The sequence below is a fragment of the Balaenoptera musculus genome, chromosome 2 (assembly GCF_009873245.2).
Source record: "Balaenoptera musculus isolate JJ_BM4_2016_0621 chromosome 2, mBalMus1.pri.v3, whole genome shotgun sequence".
In the NCBI taxonomy this organism is placed as follows: domain Eukaryota; kingdom Metazoa; phylum Chordata; class Mammalia; order Artiodactyla; family Balaenopteridae; genus Balaenoptera; species Balaenoptera musculus.
Window position 1 is genome coordinate 88,047,927 of NC_045786.1, and position 26,605 is coordinate 88,074,531.

General features: G+C 34.9%; 1 protein-coding gene across 1 annotated transcript; it reads right to left on the reverse strand.

Annotated features, from left to right (window-relative positions):
• Window positions 1-1,457: 1,457 nt before the first annotated feature.
• Window positions 1,458-21,657, reverse strand: TERB2 (telomere repeat binding bouquet formation protein 2). Its single transcript, XM_036844939.1, has 7 exons — window positions 21,572-21,657; window positions 21,374-21,455; window positions 20,441-20,580; window positions 18,364-18,425; window positions 14,788-14,873; window positions 6,885-6,973; window positions 1,458-1,606 (listed from the first exon to the last, which is right to left on the reverse strand). Exons 1-7 carry the CDS (start codon window positions 21,633-21,635, stop codon window positions 1,464-1,466), a joined length of 666 nt encoding a protein of 221 aa, XP_036700834.1. The 5' UTR covers window positions 21,636-21,657; the 3' UTR covers window positions 1,458-1,463.
• Window positions 21,658-26,605: the final 4,948 nt, after the last annotated feature.

Consider the following 26,605-nt stretch of genomic DNA (forward strand, 5'->3'; position numbering starts at 1 on the left):
AATACATGCCTACTACCTATGTCAGAAAAATACTTGAACACTCCCAAGAAATCCCAAGTACATAACTTGGTGTAAATTTACTTAATCCTTTCAATCAATTCAAGATAAACAGACAGGCTTGGTTTTTACATAAGAAACATAATCAACTGGATGTGACTAAGATAAAGTGTTCAGGAGAGATAATATTTAATACATTTCAGGAAAAAGATAATTGATACTTAGGTGTTCAGAAGAATTTAACCACAAATATGAAGATATATAAGGAAAAGTTACCATATGGGAAAAACAGAACTTTCTCAGCTGATGCTGAGATTAGTGTTAAAATTTTGTATTATGAATTTGAGTCATGAGAGAAAGTCCGGGGCCCACATATACACAAATGATCCAAACACTAAAAAAAGTTCATTTTCTTTAGATAATTCTACAACTGGTATGCACTTCCTAGAAGAAAGTACAGTTTTAATAAGATCATAGCTTCACAGGTATGTCATTTACAAATCTCCACAATGTAATAAACCCACCAGATTCTACATAGCATGATCATATGAATAAAGATAAGAAGTTGCCTTCTTGAAATCACTAAATCTCAACACTATTTCAGCTTATTTAAAAGACAAGCCAAGCATGCTGGCTTGTTTCTGAGTCCCCTTTGCATATCTGCTATTATATCTGACATAGACTACAGCATATACCATGTGGGAGAGTGGGGAAGCACTGGCCTGGAAAATCAAGAGGGTTGTGTTCCAGTCCCGGTTTAGCTCCCAGTTAGTCACTCTAAGCAAGACACCTTCTCAAGGCCTTCATTTTCTCATTAAAAACAAACAGGCTGGACTCAGTATTCTCTAAGGTCCTTTCCAGCACTGTGATTCTATGGCACCTTGTGGGTTCATTTCAGAAGACATAACACTTGTTTCCATTAAATCACTTCTGATACATTTATTATCAGAAACTGTCCATACATGAAGTCTGAGTTATTAAAATGTTTTACTTTTACTTTCTTACATATTTTTCAAGTCAGAAACAGTAATTCAAAACTCAACTATTGTGTTCTAATTTTTTAGTCAAAATAAGATGACCAGAATCATAAAACTTAGCATTTACAACATTAAACCTAGAAAAAATATGCATAATTAATAGAACATTAAAGCCAAAAGAATATCTGACACAGAGAGAGAGAAATTAAGACTTCTTATGAAGTATGTTTCATTGACAATTACTCCATAACAACTGTGCACTCAGAATTTGTGGACATAACCTTACAAGCAGGGGAAAAGTCCAGCCCAAATGTCAAAACACAGAGCCAAATGAATCTGAATTTCCTAAAGATACATTTTGAGGAAGAAAGAATTCTTTCTTCTCCATTTCCCCATCCTTCTGTCCCAAAGAGGAGAATTTAAAATTATGTACATCTTTGGTAATATTTTACAGAAAATAAATGCCGAGATAGAAGGACAATATTTAACTTAGTATTTCCTCTTCAATTCGTTTTTTATAGCAGACATGTTAATTTCATTTTGAACATGGTACGCCAAATAACCTGAACTTCCAGGAATGAAGTCATGTAGCTCCCCAAGAAATTTCTTCATGGCATCAATTGATACATAACCTACAGAATAAAATATATATATACGAAATTCTATCATATTATCTGCTTTTCAATGTCTTTGATTTATTAGAGTTAAGATTCCCAAAGAGTGTTTTTAGAAAAGAAGTAAAAAGAAGAAATACCAGTGAGAAGATTCTCCGTGAAACTTGATAATTATCAGGGAACACCCTCCTCCCCCCTTCACCACTATCCCCCCAGCCTTCTACCTCCTTTTAAAACACAGATTCTTGATTTGCCACTTTGACTACAGAGAGTGTGATGTACAGGTTGGGGATGGAACATAAAAGTACCTAGACCAAAATAACTGGGACATGTGTCTGGCTTAGAATGTAATCACTTAGAACTACCTATCCAACTAGCTACTAACAGCACAAACAGCTAGCTCATCTTCCCTAGTACAGCAAGTGACACTTTCCTGCACTGCTAACACTGAATAACAGTCTTCAGTAAAAAAATTAATAGGAAAATTGTTATCACTGCTTGGTCAACAAAGGTTATAGGTGTGAGTAATTCTGATGTCATTAATAATCTGAAATAAATATGAGAATCAAAAAGAAAACCTAGAATGGGGAGAGCTTAAGGACTCAATGACTTTAAGCAATATTTCCTTGATAGCAGTTGCTCATCTGAGTGATAATGTTTCATGTGTAATATGTGTTTGTGGTTTATACTAAAGTTGAAACCTGGTTTAAAAGTAGATACTGTATGAAAAAAATTCTGGTAGAGCTCAGGGATGATTGAATTTAGACCACCACCATTATCACCAGGCTATCTATACAGTTTGATTGTTTATAATAATAGATAATAAATTCACAGTTAATAAATTAACTACGAAGCCAATTATATAAAATAGACTAGTATCTTTAAAGATATTTTAATCATAGCCATTTACTTCAGAAAATCTTTTAAAGCACAATTACTATACTCCATACTGTTCATGGTCTTTGCCTAACGGCTAGATTTCTGTGTAAAATAAACTAGCACATAAAAATATTAATGTTTAATTAATTGCACATATACACTGTGTGAAGTTTCTAAAGATATGTGTGAGGATAGAAAATTTTTAAATAATTACCATATTAATAAAAATATTCCTGTAAGGTAAAGAAGGATAGGACATTTATGCATAAAAATGGATTATTGTAGCAGTTTTGGAGTAGTTAGGACTTTAGGCTGAAGTTCACATACATCCAATTTAAACTAGCTTAAACAAAAGGGGAGTTTACTGGAAGGACATTGCCATATCAGTCAAACTATGGGGAAGGCAAACATATTGCTGGGAGTCAGAAATAACTAGCACCAGCTCTCATGGCCATGTCACTAACCTGCAGTTTTTTCCTCTGCATGTTAGTTTCGTTTTCCTCTCTTGACACAAGCTGGCTTTCCGTACATGGTAGAAAACATGCCCGCTGATAGCCCTTAAGTTTTATATCTTAGAGCTATGGTCACTTGAATAAGAATGACATGACTGCTGCATTCCATGTCTAGAAATCCAGACAAAGAACTGTGATTGGCCCAGCTCAGATCAGGTATTCACTCCCAAACCAACTGTTGTGGGTAGGAGCAAGCTCATGTTTTAGAAAATGTAACCCAAATGAATTGGGAAGAAGAAAAGAGAGTTCTTAGGAAAGGCATTCTTGGTGGACAATTCCATATGAGTCTGTGGTAGCCAGCCCGCCCCAGATGGCCCTGAATGATCCCTATCTCCTGGTATTCACGAATTTGTGTAGTCTCCTCCTACTTTGTACTTGGGTTGGTCTATATGACCAGCAGCACTTGGCAGAAGTAATGATATGTCACTTCTGAGAATAGGATATAAAAAAGACATGGCTTCTCTTTGTCTTGGGCACACTCTTTCTCCCACTTGCATTTTGCACTCTGAGGAAAGAAAGCTACCATGTTGTGAACAGCCCTATGGAAAAGTCCACTTGGTGAGGAGTCTAAGACTTTTGCCAAAACCCAGCAAAAATCCAAGGCCTGCCAACAACCACATGCATGAGCTTTGAAATGGATTTTCCAGTCCCAGCTGCCCCTTGAAATAACTGCAGCCTGGCAAACAAAGTGACTGCAACCTTATTAGAGATTATGAGACAGAAGTATCCAACTAAGATGCTCCTGGATTCCTGGCCCTCAGAAACTATGTAATAGTAAGTGTCCGTTGTTTTAAGCTGCTAAGTTTTGGAGCAATTTGTTACACAGCAACAGATAATTAATACAGTATCTACTATAAGTTCCCAAACTTTTAATTATCAGAATTTTTGTTTAAAAATTTTTGCCTGCAAGATATTTATCATTATTAGTAATTTTTTTCCTTTTATTAATCACACAAGTAGCTGTTAATCAGAACTTTTTATCATGGGTAATAACCAGTGATATCAGACCTAGAGGATTTAATTGCAGTCAAAAACAAAAAACAGACCAAAAAAAATCCGTTGATATTTTATGGGACATTGGTAATGCCTGTATATATTTTCGGTTGTCACAACTTGGGGGTCACAGGGGTGGGGGCAGGTTTCTGGATGGGATACTACTGGCATCTAGTGGGCACTGGCCAGGGTTGCCCTCTCCAACAAAGAATACCTGTCCTAAAATGCCGGCAGTTCCAGGACTGAGAAACCCTGTTCTACGGTATAGCTCCAACTTGTACTTTCTAAAACCAAACATCTAATTAGTTTTATTTTAAGAGATTTAACATTCACTGAGTTGAACTCAACCCATTTTGAGGAAGAGACAGTCAAGGTATAGTCACAAAAATTGATACCACTGCCTAAATTAGAACTCTCACTCACTACATTTTTAAGTAACACAAGATGATTTTCCCAACAAGAAGTTATTTCTTCCTGTACAAGCAGATGGGCATGGTAAAAAAGGAAGGACTGTCACTTCACATCAAAATTAAAGACAAATGAATTATCTTTTTTTTTTTTTGGCCATACCTTGCAGGATCTTAGTTCCCCAACCAGGGATCAAACCCGTGCCCCCTGAAATGGAAGCATGGAGTCTTAACCACTGGACCACCAGAGAAGTCCCTGAATTATCTTTTAAAAAATGAAGCTTTCTTCCAAGAAAGTGTTATTTTAAAATTTAATGTAGAAATATAAAGGAAGATAATTATTCAATTGCACAAATTAAAAAATCAAAAATTTTACTTCTACTGATAAAATCAATACCAGCTTACCACAGGTTAAAATTATACTTTAAAGATTCTGACTAATGATTATTTTTACAGTTCTTTTTTAGTTTGTTTTTATCTAACACTGTCATGTCTTTTTGAACAGTCAGATGGCAATGAAACATAGAGCAACATTGTTACTTGTCCAAATCTAAGCATTTGTCTTTATTGTGTGGCTGATTTTAATATTTATCATTGATCATTATAATATGTTATCAAACACTTGGTAAGTCCAAATGAACAAAAGATATTTAGTACCTGGTGATGGAGTTGCCTGAAGCAAACTCAATACCAGTACTATACCACAACCATGGTTTAACGTACCTACACTTTATCTGAATATGTAGGCGTAAGGATAAATCTAGGCAGCAATCAGCTACTCCCAGTCTTAGTACTTAAGTACAGTTGACTCACCAGTAAGGTGGGGGTTAAGGGTGCCAACCCTTCCTGTAGTCGAAAATCCACTTATAATATATAGCTAGCCCTGGGGATTCAAGGTTCCTCTTATCTGTGGTTCTACATCCACAAACTCAACCAACTGAGGATTATGTAGAACTGTAGCATTTATTATTGAAAAAAATCCTCATATATGTGGACCCTCATAGTTCAAACCCATGTTGTCCAAAGGTCAACTGTACTTCTACTTAGTTCATTGTCCTTTGGAGTCAACAATTGCTCCTAAGCGTTCCAAAACTGACTTTTCTACTATCACAGTTGGATAGAAGTTTTCTTTGATGTCTCCAACACTCAGCCCAAAACTACACATTAAAAGTTCTTTTTGAAGTGCTTTTCTGAAGGCTATTTTATATCACTCAAATGAACAGGAGAAAAATAATAATAAAACAAATGGCTAGACAAATTGGTTAGAAGGAACAGTAATATGAGAGAAGACATTTAGGAATTTGTGAACTAGTTGCAAGAGGTAGTTTTGACACTGCTAAATAAAGAGAAAATGATAAATGTACAAATGATTTTATAATGAAATGTCAAAAAGCCTATACTTTTTAATTGCAGTGTTTTAAAAACAATTTTTTTAAAACTTCTATTTTTAAAATTATCGATGACCCTGCTGAATACTACCCAGATCAAACTATCCAAATATTATTTCCTTATCTCACCTCACGTAGCACTATCCAAATCCCAATGGTTACTTTTCAACTAGTTCCCTTGTTTGCACCCTCTCAATGTCAGCCTCAGTTAGCTGTCTTCTCTTTATGTTGGGCACTAGGAAACCCAAATACGGAGTCCATCGACACCTGGGTGATCCATGAAAGGGCTTCCGGGCATATCTGAGCCTCTTTAAATTACATGTAAAGTCTGTGTGTTATGTTTGTGTGTGTGTATGCTTAGGGAAAGGGACCTATGTTTCATCAGATTCTCAAAGGAAACTATAATTAGAATTGTCCATACAATTAATCTTCCAAATTGGGACACTTAAGAGTAAAGCAGAAACTAACACACCATTGTAAAGCAATTATGCTCCAATAAAGATGTTAAAAATATAAAAAAGAGTAAACGCTAATGCCAGGACAACACGTATAAATTGGGACTGTCTAATGTAAACAGGGGTGTGTTTTCACCTTACCTATAGACCAGGAATTTTTTTTAAACATCTTTATTGGAGTATAATTGCTTTACAATGGTGTGTTAGTTTCTGCTTTATGACAAAGTGAATCAGCTATACATATACATATATCCCCATATCTCCTCCCTCTAGCGTCTCCCTCCCACCTTCCCTATCCCACCCTCTAGGTGGCCACAAAGCACCGAGCTGATCTCCCTATGCTATGTGGCTGCTTTCCAGTAGCTATCTACTTTACATTTGGTAGTGTATATATGTCCATGCCACTCTCTCACTTCGTCCCAGCTTACCCTTCCCCCTCCCCATGTCCTCAAGTCTATTCTCTACGTATAGGGGCAGGACAGACCAGCATTTTAACACAGAAAATATGGGGCCTATCTTTGGCTTAGTTCTGCAGATTACTTTATTTAACGTGTGAATGATGTCTCCTATTAGCATGTATAATAGAGGGGGTTCTACTTTGTACAAAATGTTCCCTTGTTTCTTCCCTACTTGGGTTGACTCTAAATTTTATTTTAAATTACCTGTTACCATGTTGTTCACTGGATAATTCTGAAGAGGGAAGTACATCTGCTTTTCTACAACTGGAGTCCTTATAAAATGCTTTTCTGTGCTATAAAATATAGAAACATATAGAAAGTCATGTTTATATTTTTTTGGACTTGTTTTACAAATGAGAAATGATTCCAGGCAATATATATAGCAATCTAATTGCTCTGTGATCAGACTTCAGTCTTATTGGGTGAAAACGTTAACTACGAACTTCTTTGTGCTTCTAAGTAATACAAGGGCCCATATACATATTTTTGGTTTTCTTGGCTGCTTCATAAAACAAATATTTACTGAGTAAATACAGATGTGGGTCTTTTTCTCAATATTCTTGAAAGTATAATAATGCAATAATACTTTATAATTAGATAAAAAACAGATATACATATGTAATCTTAAATATGTTAAAAGAAAAGTCTCCATTTTAAATAATCACAGCATTTATTATTATTCAGTGTTCAAATAATTGGAATTCTATTAATTCATACTTCCACACTTTAAAATAAATAAAAAATGATGTCTGGGAAAATCATGAGGTATACTAAGTGACTTCTGAGTTAAAAAGAAAAAAGTTAAATTATTCTGAGTGTGGTTGTATAGTATATAATTAATTATATTCTAATTTTTAAAGAGCTAAGCAGTTTTCAACTAAAATATCCTATTTTCTAACTGCCAAATAACAATTTACTATATTTAGACTACATATAATCCATAGATAATACAATTGTATGAAAATAAAAACCTTAATAAAAAATTGAAGTCATCCTTAAATTTATTTTCCTAAAAAATCTAAAATTACACTGAGTGATAACAAAGGTTTTATTTTCAATTTGTTTAAAAGTTAGAGTTCATCTAAACTCTTCTAAAAGAAACCATAGCTCAGTTAGGATGAGATCCTACAAATAAAGCAAAACAATGTTCCCAGAAAACTCAGGGACTAAACAAGGATACCCATTATCATTGTTATTATTTATCATGGCTCTAAAATTTCTGGCCAAGCAAAAAGAGATGGGGGAGGGGAGAGAAAGAAATGGAAGAGACATCTAGTGAAATGGAAGAGTTATATAGTAAAACGGAAGAAGAAATAGTTTCATTATTAACAAATGATATAAATGTGTACCCTGAAAAGCCAAGAGAATCAACTGAAATATTTTTAGACTCTTAAAGATTCCAAGTGGGTAAATACAAGACAAATACCCCCAAATAAATGACTTTTCTATGTCAGCAATAACTAATGAAGGAAAAAATGATCCAATCCACAATAGCAACAAAATTCATAAAAATCTAGGAATAACATAATAAGCAGTTTCTGATTCTATCTGTAGAAAAGTCAGGAAACTTTACTAAGATATAGAAGAGAAAAATAAAGAAAAACATAAAAGCATTGTCTTGGAGAGGAATACTGAAAATTATAAAGACATCAATTCTTCTCAACTTTCATACAATTCTCAATAAAATCCCAAAGGGATTTTAGTGTTTAAGAAAAAAATAATTCTAAAATTCACATGAACAATCACATGTTAGAAAATCTAATAGGAGGCAAGAACAAATTTACAACAGAATGAAAAAAATACCTAGTAATAATCTTAAAAGAAGTATAAGATTTATATGAAGGAAATATGAAAGTGTTTTTTAAGGATCACAAAAGAAAACTTGAACAAGTAAGGAAAAAAGATACCATTTTCTCGGATAGGAAGATTCAATATCAAAGTCTCCTTAAATTAATCTATATTTTTTTGTAATGTCACTAAAAATAACAACAGAAATTTTTGTTTTAACATGAACAAGCTGGTTCCAAAATTCAGATGCAAAAGTAAACCAGGAAGAATAGTTAACTAAGAAAATTTGGAAGGAGCAAGGAGGAGGAACTAGCTCTAGATATTAAATCATATTATAAACAATTGAAACAGGGTGGCATTGTTGCATGACAAATTAATGGAATAGAATATAAAGTCCAGAAATAGACCCAGATACTTATGTGGATTTAACCTAGGATAAAGGTGGCATTTCAGTACAGTGGGGGAAAAGATGAATTATTCAATCAATAGCCAAGAGTAGGTAACTATCTGAAAAAAAAAGAAGGTGGATCGCCACCTCATATCTTACACCAAGATATATTCCAAACGTATCAAAGATTTGAATTTAAAAATAAAGAAATCACTAAGAAGAAACCATAGCAAAATAATAACAGTAATCTTAGAGAAGACTTTCCTAAGTATGACATAAAACTCAAAAAGCCATTAAAGAAAATATTAATAAGAATGAATACATATAGTAAAAAATTTCTGCATGCAAAACCCAACATTTTTAAAGTCAAAAGACAAACATAAGCTAATAACTGTAATTTATTTCACAAAAAATTCATTCTCCTAAACGTAAAGGGTTCTTGCAAAAAAAAAAAGTCAATAGAAAAATGTGCAAAGGATATGAACAAACAGTTCACAGAATAGGAACTATAAATGGTTCTTAAACTATGAAAAGACATTCAACCTCACTCATAATAATGGCAATTCAGACAAAAAACTAGAGTGAGATACCACTTTATATCTATCAGATTAGGAAAGACCAAAACGTATGTTAGCACACTGCGTTGGAGAAAGTATAGAAGAAAGAATGGTGACTAACCATCCCAGTTTACCCTAGATTGAGGGGTTTCTCAGGACATGGGCTTTTCAGTGCTAAAACCAGGACAGTCCCAAGCAAACCTGGATGGCTGCTTACCCTAGCCTGGAAAAGGTACTTAAATATACGAACACTAGGAATGTAAACTGGTTTAACCTCTATGGAGGGCAATTTGACAATGATTGTATCAAGGATACAAAATGTATATGCCTTTTGACCTAGCAATTCCCCTTCTAAGAATTACCCTAAAGACACTCGCACACATGCAAAATGACATTACATGATCAATCACTGAAGCACTGTTTTTAACAGCAAATTAGAAATTACCTGAAAGTCCAGTAAAATAGGAGACTAGTTAAATAAATTATGGTAAATCCATACAATAAAATACTACACAGCACAAAAATGAAAAAGCTCTTTATGTAGTAATATGGAATGATCTCCAAGGTAAATTATTAAGAGAAAAAAGGAAAGGTGTTGAACAATGTTTATAGAATATTACTATTTGTGAAGAAAAGAAAAAAATGAAAGAATATTTATTTGAATTAGCTAGTATATGCATATATAAGAAACTGATAACATTGGTTGCCTCTGAGAGGGAAACTGGCTATCTAGGAGTCAGTATATTTCATAGTTTCCTCTTTTGTGTATCTTGGATTTTGAACCATATGAATATATTTCCTATTAAAAATAATTAAAATTTGAAAATAGAAAAATAATAAGTAGGCATGAAGAACTAAGGAAGAGATTTTTAAAAGGAGAGTATCACACTGGTCAGAATGGCCATCATCAAAAAATCTACAAACAATAAATGCTGGAGAGGGTGTGGAGAAAAGGGGACCCTCTTGCACTGTTGGTGGGAATGTAAATTGATACAGCCACTATGGAGAACAGTATGGAGGTTCCTTAAAAAACTAAAAATAGAACTACCATATGACCCAGCAATCCCACTACTGGGCATATACCCTGAGAAAACCATAATTCAAAAAGAGTCGTGTACCACAATGTTCACTGCAGCTCTATTTACAATAGTCAGGACATGGAAGCAACCTAAGCGTCCATCGACAGATGAATGGATAAAGAAGATGTGGCACATATATACAATGGAACATTACTCAGCCATAAAAAGAAACGAAGTTGAGTTATCTGTAGTGAGGTGGATGGACCCAGGGTCTGTCATACAGAGTGAAGTCAGAAAGAGAAAAACAAATACCGTGTGCTAACACATATATATGGAATCTAGAAAAAAAAAATGGTCATGAAGAACCTAGGGGCAAGACAGGAATAAAGACGCAGACCTACTAGAGAATGGACTTGAGGGCATGGGGAGGGGGAAGGGTAAGCTGGGACAAAGTGAGAGAGTGGCATGGACATATATACACTACCAAATGTAAAATAGATAGCTAGTGAGAAGCAGCCACATAGCACAGGGAGATCAGCTCAGTGCTTTGTGACCACCTAGATGGGTGGGATAGGGAGGGTGGGAGGGAGACACAAGAGGGAAGAGATATGGGGATATATGTATATGTATAACTGACTCACTTTGTTATAAAGCAGAAACTAACACACCATTGTAAAGCAATTATAGTCCAGTAAAGATGTTAAAAAAAAAAATTCCCTGTGCTATACAGTAGGTCCTTCTTGATGATCTGTTTTATATAGAGTAGGGTGTGTATGTTAATCCCATGCTCCTAATTTATCCCTCCCCCCACCTTTCCCCTTTCGTAACCATAAGTTTGCTTTCTATGTCTGTGCGTCTGTTTATATTTTGCATATAAGTTCATTTGTATCATTTTTTTAGATTCCACATATAAACAGTATCATTTGAAATAAATAAATAAATAAATAAAAATAAAAGGAGAGTAATGAGTTTGGTATTTACTTGCCTTGTCAGGTATTAAAATACCTAAAGTTATATAACTTAAAAGAATATTGTATTGATATCAAAATAGATCCATAGATTAATGGAATAAAACAGTCTAAAAACAGATCTCCAGACACATTAAACACAACATATGAGAATGGAAATCACATCAGTTGGAGATAGATTTATTCTTAAAAAACTGGTGGAAAATTCTTATTTGTAAGACAAAAATAAACTTCGATCTTCACCTATTACCATACATCAAAATAAATATCTGCAGAATTAAAAACCAATTTGATACCTGAATGGGAAAGGACTTTTCTGAATATAAAAGCGATAGAAGAAATAATAAAGGAAAAGTGATTAGTTTAACAATGTAAAAAACTCAAAGCTTGTATCTCTAAAAAATATAAGCCAGAGAACAATCTGAGGAAACAATGTGACAAACTGGCAAAAGGATAATATAGCTAAAAATGTCAGACAAGTTGATAAGAAAAGCAATAAGACTCCCAATAGAAAATGGAGAAAGGATAAAAACAAGTCACAGAAAAGAAAATGTAAAATGCTAATAAATTCAAAAAGATTCAAACCTACTAGTAATCAAAGAAAAATGCAAATTAAAACAAGATGCTATTTTTCATCTATTAAATTAGCACAAGCCTTCTTATTAATACTCAATATACTGATGAGGATGTGGTGAGACCAACACTGGTGGTAGTTTTAAATTTGTGCTTTTGAGGGAAGCAACTGACAATAGGCATCACGGCCTTTAAAAACACTCACACCTCATTAATACCGTAAATTCCACATCTGAGAATTTACATTAAGAAAATTATCAAGGGAATTCCCTGGTGGTCCAGTGGTTAGGATTCTGTGCTTTCACTGCCAAGGGCCCGGGTTCTATCCCTGGTTGGGGAACTCGCACAAGCTACGTGCCACGGCCAAAAGAAAAAGAAAAAAATCTAAAAAGTAGAGAAAGATTTATTTTTAAAAAGATGTTCATGAAAGTGCCGCAAGAGTAACAAATTGTAAATTTTTTTAAAAAAGATTAAAGGAATGTGGTTAAACAGACAATAAGATTAAATGCCATATACAGCCATTACAAATCATAATATCAAATAAGGTTTTTCAAAATGGGGAACTGCCCATAGAATACTAAATGGAAAATCAAGAGACAGACTATATCTGCAGTCTGACCTCAACTCTACTTAATGTGTATGTCTGTATAATGCTAGCAAGAAACGTACTAATGTTGATGGTGGTTCTCTGAGTGGTGGGTTTGCTTATAATTTAAATTTTCTTTATTCTTTTCTTTTTTAGTACTTTTTCTTTTTTTAGTATTTTCCATTTTGACAAATTACACACATTATATTTATAATAAAATAATTAAGAACAAGAAAAATAAGCAAAAATTCATGCCATTTTCAGAAGATCTGGGAACATACTGGGAAAGGAAAACAGCATAGTGATTAAGAGTTTGGACTCTGGATCAGCTAGAGTCGGTGTCAAATTAGGTTCACTACTTAAATAATATTGGGTGAATTATTTAGCTCTCTGAACCTGTTTCCTCAATTGTAAAACGAGGCTAATGCTATTTAACTATCTTACAAGGTTGTGAGAATCAAATGAAATACTGTGAACTGCTTAGCTCACAAATGTCTTGTATTTGGCAAGTGTTCAAAAACCAGTTCACCACTTAGTGTTCACTATCACTAGTAGCATGCCAAAAAAATAAACTTCGAGTAGGGACAAAGTGTATTTTATCTATGTTTGCACTGCACCCTCTGGTGGTTCCACAAAGAAAAAGGCTCTAAGTAGACACCTACCTTTGTCTATTTTTGTTGTTGTTATTGGAAAATACTGGACATATTTTCCCCAGACTTGTAAGCCCTCTTTGTATATTAAGGAAAATAGCCTTTGTCAAATACTTTTTCAAGTGTATATTTTTCTTTTGTCTTGGTTTATGGTATTTTTATTTCCATGTGCAAGTTTAAAATATTTTTGGTAGTCATATTATCAATCTTTTCCTTATGCTTCTACATTTTGCAGGACAACCATTTCTTTTTTCTTTTTTTTTTAATTCTTTTTTTTTTTTTTTTAATTTATTTGCTTGTGCCGGGTCTTAGTTGCGGCACGCGGGATCTTTAGTTGCGGCATGTGGGATATTTTAGTTGCAGCATGCAGGATCTAGTTCCCTGACCAGGGATCGAACCTGGGCCCCATGCAATGGGAGTGGAGTCTTAACCACTGGACCTCCAGGGAAGTCCAAGGACAACCATTTCTTGAAAAACAAAAAAACATATATATATCTGATGTCTTCCCTAGTCAAGTGAATCACTGGGAGTTACTTTTTAATTTCTATTTCCCATTCTTCTCTTACAAGGTCACTTAGGATAACCATTTTCTCCTACTTCTTCTATTTCATTTTTCTTCCTCTCCTTACCAGTTTCTTATCTCAGAAACCATAACAAGTTCAAAGGAGTGCTATACATAGAGATCCCAAAGACCTAGAATATGGATACTCAAACCCAAGTGGTGGATTATCTAGAAGTCATAGGACCATGAAGCAATAGTTTACTAAACTTAAAATAATTAAATACAAAACTTCGTGTTAAATCAGATAATAACTTATTTCAAATTAAAGAAAAACAGATAGGAGGTACAAAAGGTATAAAAAAATTATGGGAAAAAAACTTAAAATTAAAAAAACTATATAAATTAAACTCATTAATTCTTATATTGAAGAAAGATCATTTTTATTTCAGCAGCTAAATACCAGACTTTCATATAGTTAATGCTCCCTATGAACATCTGAAAACCACTGAACTGGAAAATACGGAATTAGGACTAGATAATGAGTAAGCCTGAAACAAGGGGGCCTCTCAGAGATTGGCCCTAACACAATGGCAAGTCCATGTTTGTTTGTCTTTTAAGATATAATTTTAATTTCTTAAACCAAAGTAGCCACGTTACGAACAATTTGGAAAGGAAAGGGGGAAATCACCCAGAACTTCCAATCATAATAAAATTACTGCTAATATTTCTTTCTCATTATAATACATATTTTTAAAATAATGTAACAGTGATCAAAATATACATAAAATTTTTGTTTATTTTCTGCAAGGATAGTCTAGCATAATAGTTAAATGCATGCGTTCTGGAATTAGACTGACCCAGTTCAAATCCTGCTTCTCCCCATTTAATAAAAGTTTGTATGACTTTGGGTGAATTACTTAATCTATATATACTTGATCTCTTTTTCTGTAAAATGGCAATGGTGATAATGATATCAATCTCATAAGACTGTGAAAATTAAATGAGATAAACACACAGTCAGTGTTCAAAGCTGTCTATACTGAATTGAATATCAGTGAAGTATACAAGTTCAGTACCTTTTAGATAATTCTTTTTTGTGATCTGTTGCTAGTACACTGCTTTCCCTAAGGGACTTTATTTTGTTTGGTGTCACTTCATCATGCTGTGGAGAGCAAAAGAAATCACATTTTAAAAAATCAGCACACCAGTGATGCAATCGATAACATTTTCTTAAAAAGTAAAGAAAAAAATTTGCAATATATATCAAGAGTCACAAAAATATTTATACACTCAGGTCCATCCCATCTAGTTTGGTGGGAAAAACTCACAAAATTTTGTACACACACACATACACACACAGAATTATATATTTTTAGAGATACGTAAAGAAAGAAGACCAGGATTTTTAAAATATCAGCTGTGCTTGTATTAGATAGTAAAACTGACTTATTTTATTCTCTTTTTGATTTTTAAAAATTTTCCCTAAAGTGGTCATATTACTTTTTAGTTTAAAAAAATAAGGAAACCAAAAAAAGTATTATTAATTTAAACTTTCTTAAAATCCTTGACTTGAAAACTCCTAGGCTTCCTGTGAGCTACAAATCAAAAATATGAAGTAAGCTGAACAAATTAAGTTTCCCCTTCAAAATTAAAGTGGAGTATTTAGCTATGAAGTTACAAAAGAACTAAATGTATATTAAGCTTTTCCAAAAGATTATGTGAAAGTGACTGACCTCAGATACTGGTATCTATCACATAATATATTTACTTAATATGCCATTAGGAAATTTCTATATTTGGGTCACAAATCCACTCCAAACAATAATAATATTCCCCAAATTACCTTCCAGGTTTACCCTTTTTAAAAAATATTTATTTCTTTATTTGGCTGCATCAGGTCTTGGTTGCGGCGTGAAGGCTTGTCTGTGGCTTCTCTCTAGCTGTGGCACGTGGGCTCTAGAGTGCGCGGGCTTGGTTGCCCCGTGGCATGTGGGATCTTAGTTACCTGACCAGGGATTGAACCCGCATACCCTGTATTGGAAGGCAGATTCTTAACCACTGGACCACCAGGGAAGTCCCCAGATTTACCCTTATTATTGCCATTGGATGAAGTACCTTCTACTTACATATTCCATGGTTACATTATTATAATTGGATAATATTCAACATCAATCAATATTTGAAAGAACAAAGTCCTTTACCGTATAATCATACAATTTCTAGAGTCAACAGTCAGTACAGGCATGTGCTACTAATTTTTTAGTAGAAAAAAACATTGGATTGGGTTGGAGCTGAGAAAATCTGGTTCCACTTTGCTAATATCTGGCTATGTGAACTAAGTCAGGTCTTTACCTTCTTACCTCAGTTTTCTCATTTCTAAAACAGAATGATTAAATTAACGATCTTTAAGGGCCTTTCGGTATACTCAATAATTATTATCAAATAATAACCATTCTACCACCATTCATGTCCCTGGAAACACTCTGACAAGTCAAGGATTAGATATTTGATCCTTAGTACAACATAGCCAAAGATACTAAAAGAGCTATTATTTTCAGATGATGACACTTTGGGAAGAAATAACAAGTTAATGAAAGGAATATAAAATGCATAAATTAATTGCTGGGCTTTAGACACAGAGATTTTCTCTCTTTTTATTCTGAAAAAATTCAAGCTTACTGAAAAGTTAAAGAATAATACAATAAGTACTATATACCTTTTGCCCAGATTCACAAAGTGTTAACATTTTTGCCACACTGCATGCCCTCTCTCTCTCATTTTTTATTTTTGCTGGACCATTTGAAAATATTTGCAGATATTATGACATTTCACTCCTTAATCTTTAGCATGCATCTTCTAAAAAAAAAAAAACCATTCTTTTATCATTATAATACCACTATCATAATTAAGAAAATTAACATTAACTCAATATCACCTAATATACATTGCATATTTAAATTTTTCCAATTGTTCTCAAAATTTCTTTTTTACCTTTTTTTAAATTAAAAAATCCAGAATCCAATCAAGGTTCATACATCACATTTGGTTGTTATGCCTCAATCTAGAACAGTCTTCCCTGTTTTTTTTGTTTTTTTATGACATTGTTTTAAAGAGTCTAAGCCAGTTAGTTGCTTTGTGACATGTTCCATAATCTGGAATTATGTGAGTATTTACTCATGATTAGATTCAGAATTTTGAACAAGAACACTACAAGATAATATTGTGTACTTTTCTTATTTTGGCACCACAAGGTGGGCGAGATCTTATTTCCCCGACCAGGATTCGAACCGGGGCCATGGCAGTGAAAGTGCCGAGTCTTAACCACTGGATCCCCAGGGAATTCCCTATAGTGTGTACTTTTTATTATGTCACATCGAGCTGAACATAACAAGAGGTTGTTCCAATATTGGTGATGCTAAATTTTATCAGTTGGTTATGGTGGTGTCTGCCAGGTCCCTCCATTGTAAAGGTACAAGCATTGCTTGCCTTTGTAATTAATAAGTGATCATCAATGAAGTGATCATTTTAGATCATGATTTTAACACCCATTAATGACCCTTGCCTAAATCAATTATTTTACTGGGGGTAGTACAGTGCGAATTTTCTATTCTATCATCCTTTCTTCGTTTATTACCTTTTATTCTGAAAGGAAATTTTCCCTTATCCTACCCTTTCCTTCCTTCCTTCCTTCCTTCCTTCCTTCTTCCCTTTCCACCTTTCTTCCTCCTTTCCTTCCTCTGTTCTTCCTTTTTTATTTCTTTATGCTTTTGGAGTATCACTATGGAATCACGGATTTTTTAAAAAATTTAATGTATGGGCTTCCCTGGTGGTGCAGTGGTTAAGAATCCACCTGCCAATACAGGGGACATGGGTTCGAGCCCTGGTCCCGGAAGATCCCACATGCCACGGAGCAACTAAGCCTGTGCGCCACAACTACTGAGCCCGCGTGCCACAACTATTGAAGCCCGTGCGCCTAGAGCCTGTGCTCCGAAACAAGAGAAGCCACCACAATGAGAAGCCCACCCACCACAACAGAGTAGCCCCTGCTCGCCGCAACTATAGAAAGCCCGTGAGCATCAACAAAGACCCAACGCAGCCAAAAATAAATAAATTTATATTTTAAAAAATTTAATGTATTATAATCCATTATTCTTTTTGATGCTCAAATTATCCCAAATTTGGCTTTGCATAAAGATTCTGAAGTAAGTCACAAGCATAGGCAAATTTGAGGCAGGATGGCAAAAGCTAAAAAACTTTCAGTATTGCACACATTTATTAAGAGGTATCAGTCATAACATTTAACAAATGGTACAACACAGGAATTAATCAAATAGCATCTACACTGGCAGTAAAGAACTGGTAAATACTGTGTACCTATTACTCCCTTAATATTACTGAGATTTTCAAGTTTTTTCAAATTTTCAAGTTTTTTACGTGAATAATTTTATTCATACAAAAATATCTCAATTTTACTAAGGTACTAGTGTAAAAATAATGTCAAACTAGGTATGTTCAATAAAAGCATGTCCTTTAAATTCCTTACTCTGGGTCATTGGTGCTAACATGTCACAAGTAAGCATTTTTAAGATTACATTGCTTTCAAAATTTTTTGAAACTGTAGATTCTAATCGAGCACCTTAATTTACTCTTACCTTTTCTATCAGAAAATATTGGTCTTGTTCCCAGATAAAACTACCAATTTTTCTTCTTATTTCTGTAGTAAGAAAAACAAATCCAATACTGTTTTTTAAAAAGTAACTTTGTAGAATTTTCTGAATTTTGTTTAGGTTTCAAATTTCTAAGTCAGTATTATTCCACTTGCATCAAAAGTACCTAAGATACTTGTTTAAAATGCAGATTCTTTTTGAACCAGATCATTGAGGAGAAGCTGGGGAATTGCATTTCTAACAAACTCTCCAGATGACTCCAGTGCATTATGAGAATCATTGTTGTAAACTTTTTTGGCTGTAATACATATCTTCATCCGATGTCAGTGTCTTTAGGCCAAGCATTAATAAAGAAGACAACTGTCTAGTCAAAATAAAAGGCATAAAATTCCTGAATCTGTAGAGTGCTTCAAGAATTCAAGAGTTTACTTTGTTAAAAAAAAGGTTGGATGAGCAACATGTCTAGTGGGCGTGGTAGTACAGGAATTCTACAATGCTCAGCATGTCAAAGGACTATGAAATTATCTTAAATCAATGATCTCAAAAGTTTCCACAGTAGCCCACTCAAGGACAAAAAGTTAACATTCTTCTAGACCTAAGCTGTCCAATATAGCAGCCACTAGACTAGATACATATTGAAATGTGTGGCTAGTCCAAAATGAGATGTGCTGTTAAGTTTAAAATAAACATTGGATTTCAAATCCAGTATCAAAAAAGAATGTAAAATTTATCAATAATTTTTATACTGATTATATATTGAAATGGTAATATTTTAGATACATTAGGTTAAATAAAACATTTCTTAAAATTAACTTCATCACTTTTTATTATTTTTAATGTGGGTATTAGAAAATTTTAAATTAGTATGTGGCTTACATTTGTTTGCCTCTCACACTTCTACTAGACAATCCTGGTCTAGGTGGATAATAATGCATACTTTTCATTTTTAAAAAGGATCATGTTTTCATTTAAAACAGATTTTTTTTAAAAAATTGAATGCATTTTAATGTAAGATGCTAAACACAAAGACTTAATAGGAGTGATAATTTAAAATTAGATCAGATAGTCATTCCACAATATAAGTTCCCTGAAGGTGGGTATTCTCTGATTTGCAGTTTTTGAGTAAATCAATTCTCCTATCAAGTCATTAATTTATTTACATAACCACTTAGAACAATTTATTTTTATAAATTATAACTAGGTCTCACCAGGACATCAACTATAGAAGGAACCCAATCTTTGGGGTTTCCAAAGCTCTTCTATAGAAACATTTTTCAAGTTTTTTTTTTTTTTTAAATACTCTGCTCACTGGGAATTTTTACTACTTTCAGTCAGTCTTTCTAGGGATGGACACATACACATCAAAAAACACATCAAGAATTGGATAATAATGCAAGACCTACAAAAATGGGATATTTAAAGTTAGTCCATAAAAGATAGGTAGGATTTGGACAGAACAGGATAAGAAAGGGTGTTCCAAGCAGGGAAAACTAAACAAACCAATCTCAGAAGCAATTTATTCACTTGCCCTTTACTTGATAGGGTTGCTGAAATAATTAATGCGAAAGTACTTTCAATAATATAAAGAACAATATAAATATATGGGTTTATTATCACACTGAATCTTGAAATATCAGGAAAAAAAATCCAGAGAAATAATGGTGAGATTCAAAACTAGCAACGAACATTAATTATATACTCACAGGTGAGACTACTTAATATCTCATTTTATCCTCAAAACAACTCGGGAGGTGACAAAATTAGTAAGTGTTGGATCCTAGCCAGTGAACACTGTGAGGACAAGATCTGTATCTTACTCACCACTGAATCCCCAGCACCTTGGTTGAAACATGGCACACAGTAAGAGCTCAGTGAACGTGTGAATGAATGATAAACAAAGCGAGGATACACACCCAAGGCAATCTGATCCAAAGTACATGCTTTTCTATTTATATTAAATGATACAAAACACAAAAATCTCTGAGAACAAAGATCAGTAAAGTTGGGTGACATAGCTGGATTTGGCAGTCTAACAGAGATTAGATGAAAGATCTTTGCTAACCTTTTTGAAGGCATTCAGGAGGAAGAATGAAATGACCTAAGGCCACCGAGTTTTTTGTTTCAGCATTAGCTACTGCAGAGAGATAGCAGGCGTGAAAAACTGTAGCATTATCTTCTATGTAATCAAGACTCTGATATATTCTAGGAGAAAGAAAGAAAATATTTGAAGTTATGAAATGAACAAGAATGTATTCAACGTTTCAAAACAAAGAATAAATGAACGGAAAGAGAATTATCGGTAGGTTATCAGGAGACTGGGGGCGGGGGAGTGAAGGGGTGAGAAGGGGATCAGCCAGGACGGTGATCAGACGTCTGTTTTGTAAACATAATCGGACCGCAATGTGAAGGGGGATCACAGGTGGACAGACTGGAGGCAGAGCAACCTCTCAGATAAACTACTGTGATTTGGGGGCAAGAGGTAATTTACGGTGTATACTAAGATAGTGGCAGGAAGAACAAAGAACATTTACAGGGGCACAATCCATGGTGTTCGGTCATGGATTAATTGGATTTATTAATGGATTAATGGGGGTAGGGGTTATTATTCAAAAGAAACTACCAAGGTTTTAAGTTTAAGAACACAGCAGCTAGTACAGGTATGAGAGGCAATCAGGAGATTTGGTTTAAACATGTTGAATATGAGGGTCCTTCAAGGCGCCACGGGGATGTGGGAGAGTCGAATGGAAACATACCACTGGAACTCGGGAAAAGATTTCAGGACCAGGTAGGAGGCCATGCCATTGCAGCAGAAAAGAGAGGAGAAAGGTTAGCTATTCCCGCCCCTACTTCCTCCCCGCACATCTAGGACTGGGCTGAAAACTTGCTCGTTTCCAGTATCTTCCTATTATCAATATTTATTAGTGGACTGCAACGTCTATCTCCAACTCCTGGCTCCTCATGACCCAAAAGGTACTGCCAGGTGGGCTTCAGGTACCTCAGCGTGTCTGGGTGTGAGGCATCGCAGCTGAACAAGAAGTCGGCGGCCCTCGGGTCACTGATGGTCCCCCCTTCGTCCACTGTGGAGGCAAGAGCACAGGGTAAGCCCATCAAGTGTCCTGCGGCCAAGGTACCAGAGGGAGGAGGGGGTGCTCCCCTCCCCACCTCACCCACCCGCTTCTGCCCAGCTTCCTACCCCAGAACTGCCTCAGGTTGCGGCTGACGCTGCGGCAAAACCAACCCCGCTGCCCTTGAAACATGGCGCCGCCTCACACACCTCACAAGCGAGGACGTGGGGGAGGGGGGCCAGGAGCCGAGATCACTGATTGGTCAGACGTCCGAAGCCAGCTCCATGATTGGTTCTCAGAGTAATGGGCGGGGAAAGCCTGAGGCACAAGGAAGAAGGTTCCCGGCGCTAGCAGCCTGTGTGGACCAGTTCGTGGTATTGTGAGGAGGCTCCTCGGCTTCCCCTGACTCGGTGGAGGAGGCAGGTCAGTCGTGCTTGTGAGATTTAAACCCTAAGTATTAACAAAGTTGTTGTGCTGTGTTATTATTTTGAAGCAAAACTCATTTTATCACTTCATCTATAAATGTTTCAGCTGGAATCTCTAAAAGATGAAGACTTCTTAAAAAACAATATCATTGGACTTCCCCGGCGGTCCAGTGGTTAACACTCCGCAATTCCACTTCAGGGAACAGGGTTTCTATCCCTGTTCCGGGAACTAAGATCCCACATGGTACATCCCACATGCCGCATGGTGCAGGCAAAAAAAAAAAAAAAACTTAAAAAATAACAATTCTTCAATATAGTCATATATCACCAGTGTTCAAATTATGTTTTCTTTATAGTTTCCCCACCCCCCGCCTTACATCAGTTTTGATAAGCTATATTTTTCTGGTGTTGGGTCCATTTAATCTAAAATTTCAAAAATATTGATATAAAGTTGACCATAAAACCTTTTATAATATTTTGTAATGTCTGCAGGCTCTGTGGCAATGGTTCCTTTTCCATTTCTGATATTAATTACTGATGTTAGTGGCTTCTTTTCATTTCTTAGTCTCACCAGAAGTTTGTCATTTTTATTAGACTTTTTCAAAGAACAAACTTCTGACATTTTTGATACTCCCATATATTTCTTTTGTATATCCTTAATTTCTGCCCTTATAATTTCCTTTTACTTTTTTTTTTGGCTTTAAATTGCTGTTCTTTTTCTAATTTCTTGAAAGAGATGACTGATTTTCATCCTTTGTTTTTCTAATATGCGCATATGAGATTTACCGATTCCCTTTAAACTGTGTGCCAGTTTTTCAGATGTCATTTTTCATTATCATTCAATTCAAAATATTTTCAGATTTCCAATAGGAGTTTTTTTGATCCATGGGTTATTTAAAATATTTAAAAATTTCCAAATACATGTGATTAGTTATTTTGTTATCGATGTCTGGTTTAAATGAATTAAGGTCAAAGAATATAGCTTGTGTGATTATAATCCTTTTAAATTTGTTGAAATTTTCCTTCTGACTGAAGTATATGGTCAGTGTTCTGTGTGTGTTTACAAAGAATGCCCTGCAGCTGTTGGATGTTCTCAGGTGTTTGGTACAGTGTTCTAACATATGTTCATTGAGTCAAGTTTGTTAATCATATTGTCTGATTCTTCTATCAATTACCGAGAGAGGCATGTTAAAAATCTCCTAAGTTGTTTGTAGATTTATTAATTTATTGTTAATTACTGCTTTATCTACATTGAAATTATGTTGTTAGGTGCATGCAAATTTATACTTGTTACTTTTAGTTGATTGAACAATTAAGCATTGAAATATAAAAGGCAGAACTTTAAAACATGTAGAATAAAACACAGGAGAATATCTCTCTGACCTCTGAGAAGGATTTTTTTGTAAATGAGGCACAAGTATTAAGCCATAGGAGAAGATATTTGCAGTGCAAATAACCAACAAAGGATTGGTATCCAGAACATATAAGTAACCCTATGAATCAATAAGAGACAATCTGATGCAAAATTGGGCAAACATCTGTATAGGCATTTCACAGAAGAGGAAACTTAAATGGTTAATAAAATTATGAAAAGATGCTCAACCACAGTGGTAATTAGGGAAATGCAAACTAAAACCAGGAGATACCATTATGTGTACCCACCTTACTGATAAAAACTGACTTGGCAAAGACATAGATTAATGGGAACTCCCACTGCTGGTGGCAGTGTAAATTGGCACAATAGAGTTGACCAACTGTTCAGCATTACTTACTTGAAGATGTGCATACCCTGTGTACCAGTGCTTATCAGGTGTAAACCTAGAGAATTCTTGCTCCCATTTACCAGGTCACATATCCAATAATGTTTATGGCAACATTGTTGCTTTTAGCAATAGCAACAGCAACAATTAAAAAAATAAAACAACTAGAAACAACTACTTACCTATTAACAGTAGTTTGGATGTTTAAATTGTTGAATTTTCATACACTGGAATACAACATAAGTTTGAATTTTATTTATTTATTTATTTTATTTTTTTATTTTTTATTTTTTTTTAAGTTTGAATTTTAAAAAAGCAAAGGAAGGCGTACAACATGATTCCATTCATTTAAAGTTGAAAGAACAGACGTAATGAAACTATACTTTCTAGGAATACGTACATATGTAGAATAGAAAAAACTAAACAATACATTTGTTGGAAAAACATACCTATGAATTATTTGCAAAAAAGAAAAATCCAGACACAAAATGTAGAATAGTGATTACCTCAGGGCTGGGAGAGATACACAGGGGCCTTCAAAGGTTTTGATACTGTTCTATTTCCAAAGCTAGATGGTGAATTAATGAGTGTTTGTTTCTTCGTATTATTCTCCAAACTGTACATATACATTGCATACATGCTTCTGAATGTATTTTACAAGGCATTTTCCTTTTGAGGTTCTCACCGCAGTTAATCCCAACACACTGACTGGGGCCTCTATATCCTCTACTTCATTTTTTTTTTTTTTAAGGGAATGCTATTTATTTACTTATTTATTTGGCTGTGTTGGGTCTTCGTTTCTGTGCGAGGGCTTTCTCTAGCTGCAGCGAGCGGGGGCCACTCTTCATCGCGGTGCGCGGGCCTCTCACTGTCGCGGCCTCTCTTGTTGTGGAGCACAAGCTCCAGACGTGCAGGCTCAGTAGTTATGGCTCAGGGGCCCAGTTGCTCCGCGGCATGTGGGATCTTCCCAGACCAGGGCTCGAACCCGTGTCCCCTGCATTGGCAGGCAGATTCTCAACCACTGCACCACCAGGGAAGCCCTACTTCATTTTTTGGTTACTATCAGCCTCATCTCCTGTGGCCTGAAAGAAAACAGTATATAAGATAGCCCCAGTCATGCTTCTTAGTGAATACTATTCAGAGTCTATTTCTAGCAGGGAAATCCCATATTGGTGTTTCATAATTCATACTCGTTAGAAGAATTCCTGCCTTTTTTAAAATGTTATTTTATTTATTTATTTATTTACAGCTGCGTTGGGTCTTCTTTGCTGCGCGTGGGCTTTCTCTAGTTGCGGCGAGCGGGGGCTTGTGGTTCACGGGCTCTAGAGCGCAGGCTCAGTAGTTGTGGTGCACAGGCTCAGTTGTTCCGCGGCATGTGGGATCTTCCTGGACCAGGGATCGGACCCATGTCCCCTGCACTGGCAGGCGGATTCTTAACCACCACGCCACCAGGGAAGTCCCGAATTCCTGCCTTTAATTATAGTCTGAGTTCCAAGTAGAGGGATTGTTCAAATTACTCAGTATAGAATAACCAATTATAAAAATAACCAATTATCTGGGAAAACTGTGGGAAAATTTGTGTCATCTGTGTTAAGACAACTACTGGAGAGCTGAGGTAGTATATCAGAAAAGGTATTAAGGTTGACTCCTACAGATAGTGGAAAATATGTATACACCTGTGGCCTGTTCTAATTCCCTTGGTGATCTGAATAAAACATTCATTTTTTCTTTCCCTTTTTTTAAACACAGCTTTATTGTGGTATAATTTACATCTCAAAAAGTTGCCCATTATAAGTTTACAGTCCATTTATTTCTAGTATATATATATAGCTATGCAACCATCACTACAAAACATTCATTTTTAAGAAGTATATTTTCCAAATCTAGATTAGAATTTATATTCATTGCTACTCATCTTTCATTATGTCCAACTTAATCAATCTTTTCCTTAGAATTTTCTCCTATTCTGATGAATGTTGACCTCCCCTTTCTTTGAACTCTGTAGCACTTGTCTGTCCCCAAGGACAGACTTTAGATATCAATTATCTAGAATTCTGTATATGACTTAGCTAGACCCTCTTCTTTCTCCCAAATTCTTTGTTACATTACTTGAAATTTTACAGTGCCTAAAATCCCACCATTAGAATTATTTACTTATTTATATGGACTATATATTAGCTAGTAAGTAGTATTGTGTTGATGTTAAATTTTCTGAATTTGATAGTTTAGTGCTGTGATTATGTAAGAGAATACCTTGGTTCTTAGAAGATACTTGCTGATGTATTTAGGAATAAGAATTATAATGCCTACAACTTAATCTAAAGTAGTTCAGCAAAAATAACATTAGTAATAATTATACTCACACACAAAATCATATGGGGTGGATGCGGGGGAGAGAGACTAAGAAAATGTAGCAAAATGTTAATAATTGGTAATGTAGGTGGAGAGTATATGGGAGTTTATCATATAAATATGTAATTTTTCCTCTACGTTTGAATTTTTTTTAAAGATTATAAAAGGAGAGAAATCATGTTCCTTTAGTTCAGTGGTTCCCTACCCTAGCCACACGTTAGTAAGCTTTTACAAACTACAAATGCCTAGGCCCCCATCTGCTAGAGATTTTTATTTAATTGGTCTTAGGTGGGGTCCAGGCACCCGAATTTCTTTTATATCCCCCTAGATGAACCTTTCTTTTTCTTTTTATGCTTCTTTTATATCCTTTGAAACATCTAGCAAGGCTCCAGGCACAAAATAGGTCCTTATTACATTCCAGTTAAAATGAATTCATTTTTTTTTAAAAAAGGTAATTTCTTAAATGTAGCCATAACATGTCATGGCTGTTTGCCCAAATCAGCAGCTATAAATGTATGTATATTGTATATACCAACACTATACGAATATTACCTGTAGTTGTATGTATCCTTTCCACTATGACAGATAGGATAGAGGGCTTTTATCCTGCCCAAAGAGCTGTGCT

What these genes read in the sequence shown, in the direction of transcription:
- TERB2 (XM_036844939.1), bottom strand. Translation starts at nt 21,635, where the DNA reads ATGTTTCAAGGGCAGCGGGGTTGGTTTTGCCGCAGCGTCAGCCGCAAC. An exon ending in TCCTGAATGCCTTCAAAAAG is followed by an intron (nt 18,426 to 20,440) that starts GTTAGCAAAGAT and finishes TTCTTACTACAG; the next exon opens with AAATAAGAAGAAAAATTGGT. An exon ending in AGTGAACAACATGGTAACAG is followed by an intron (nt 1,607 to 6,884) that starts GTAATTTAAAAT and finishes TTTATTCTGTAG; the next exon opens with GTTATGTATCAATTGATGCC.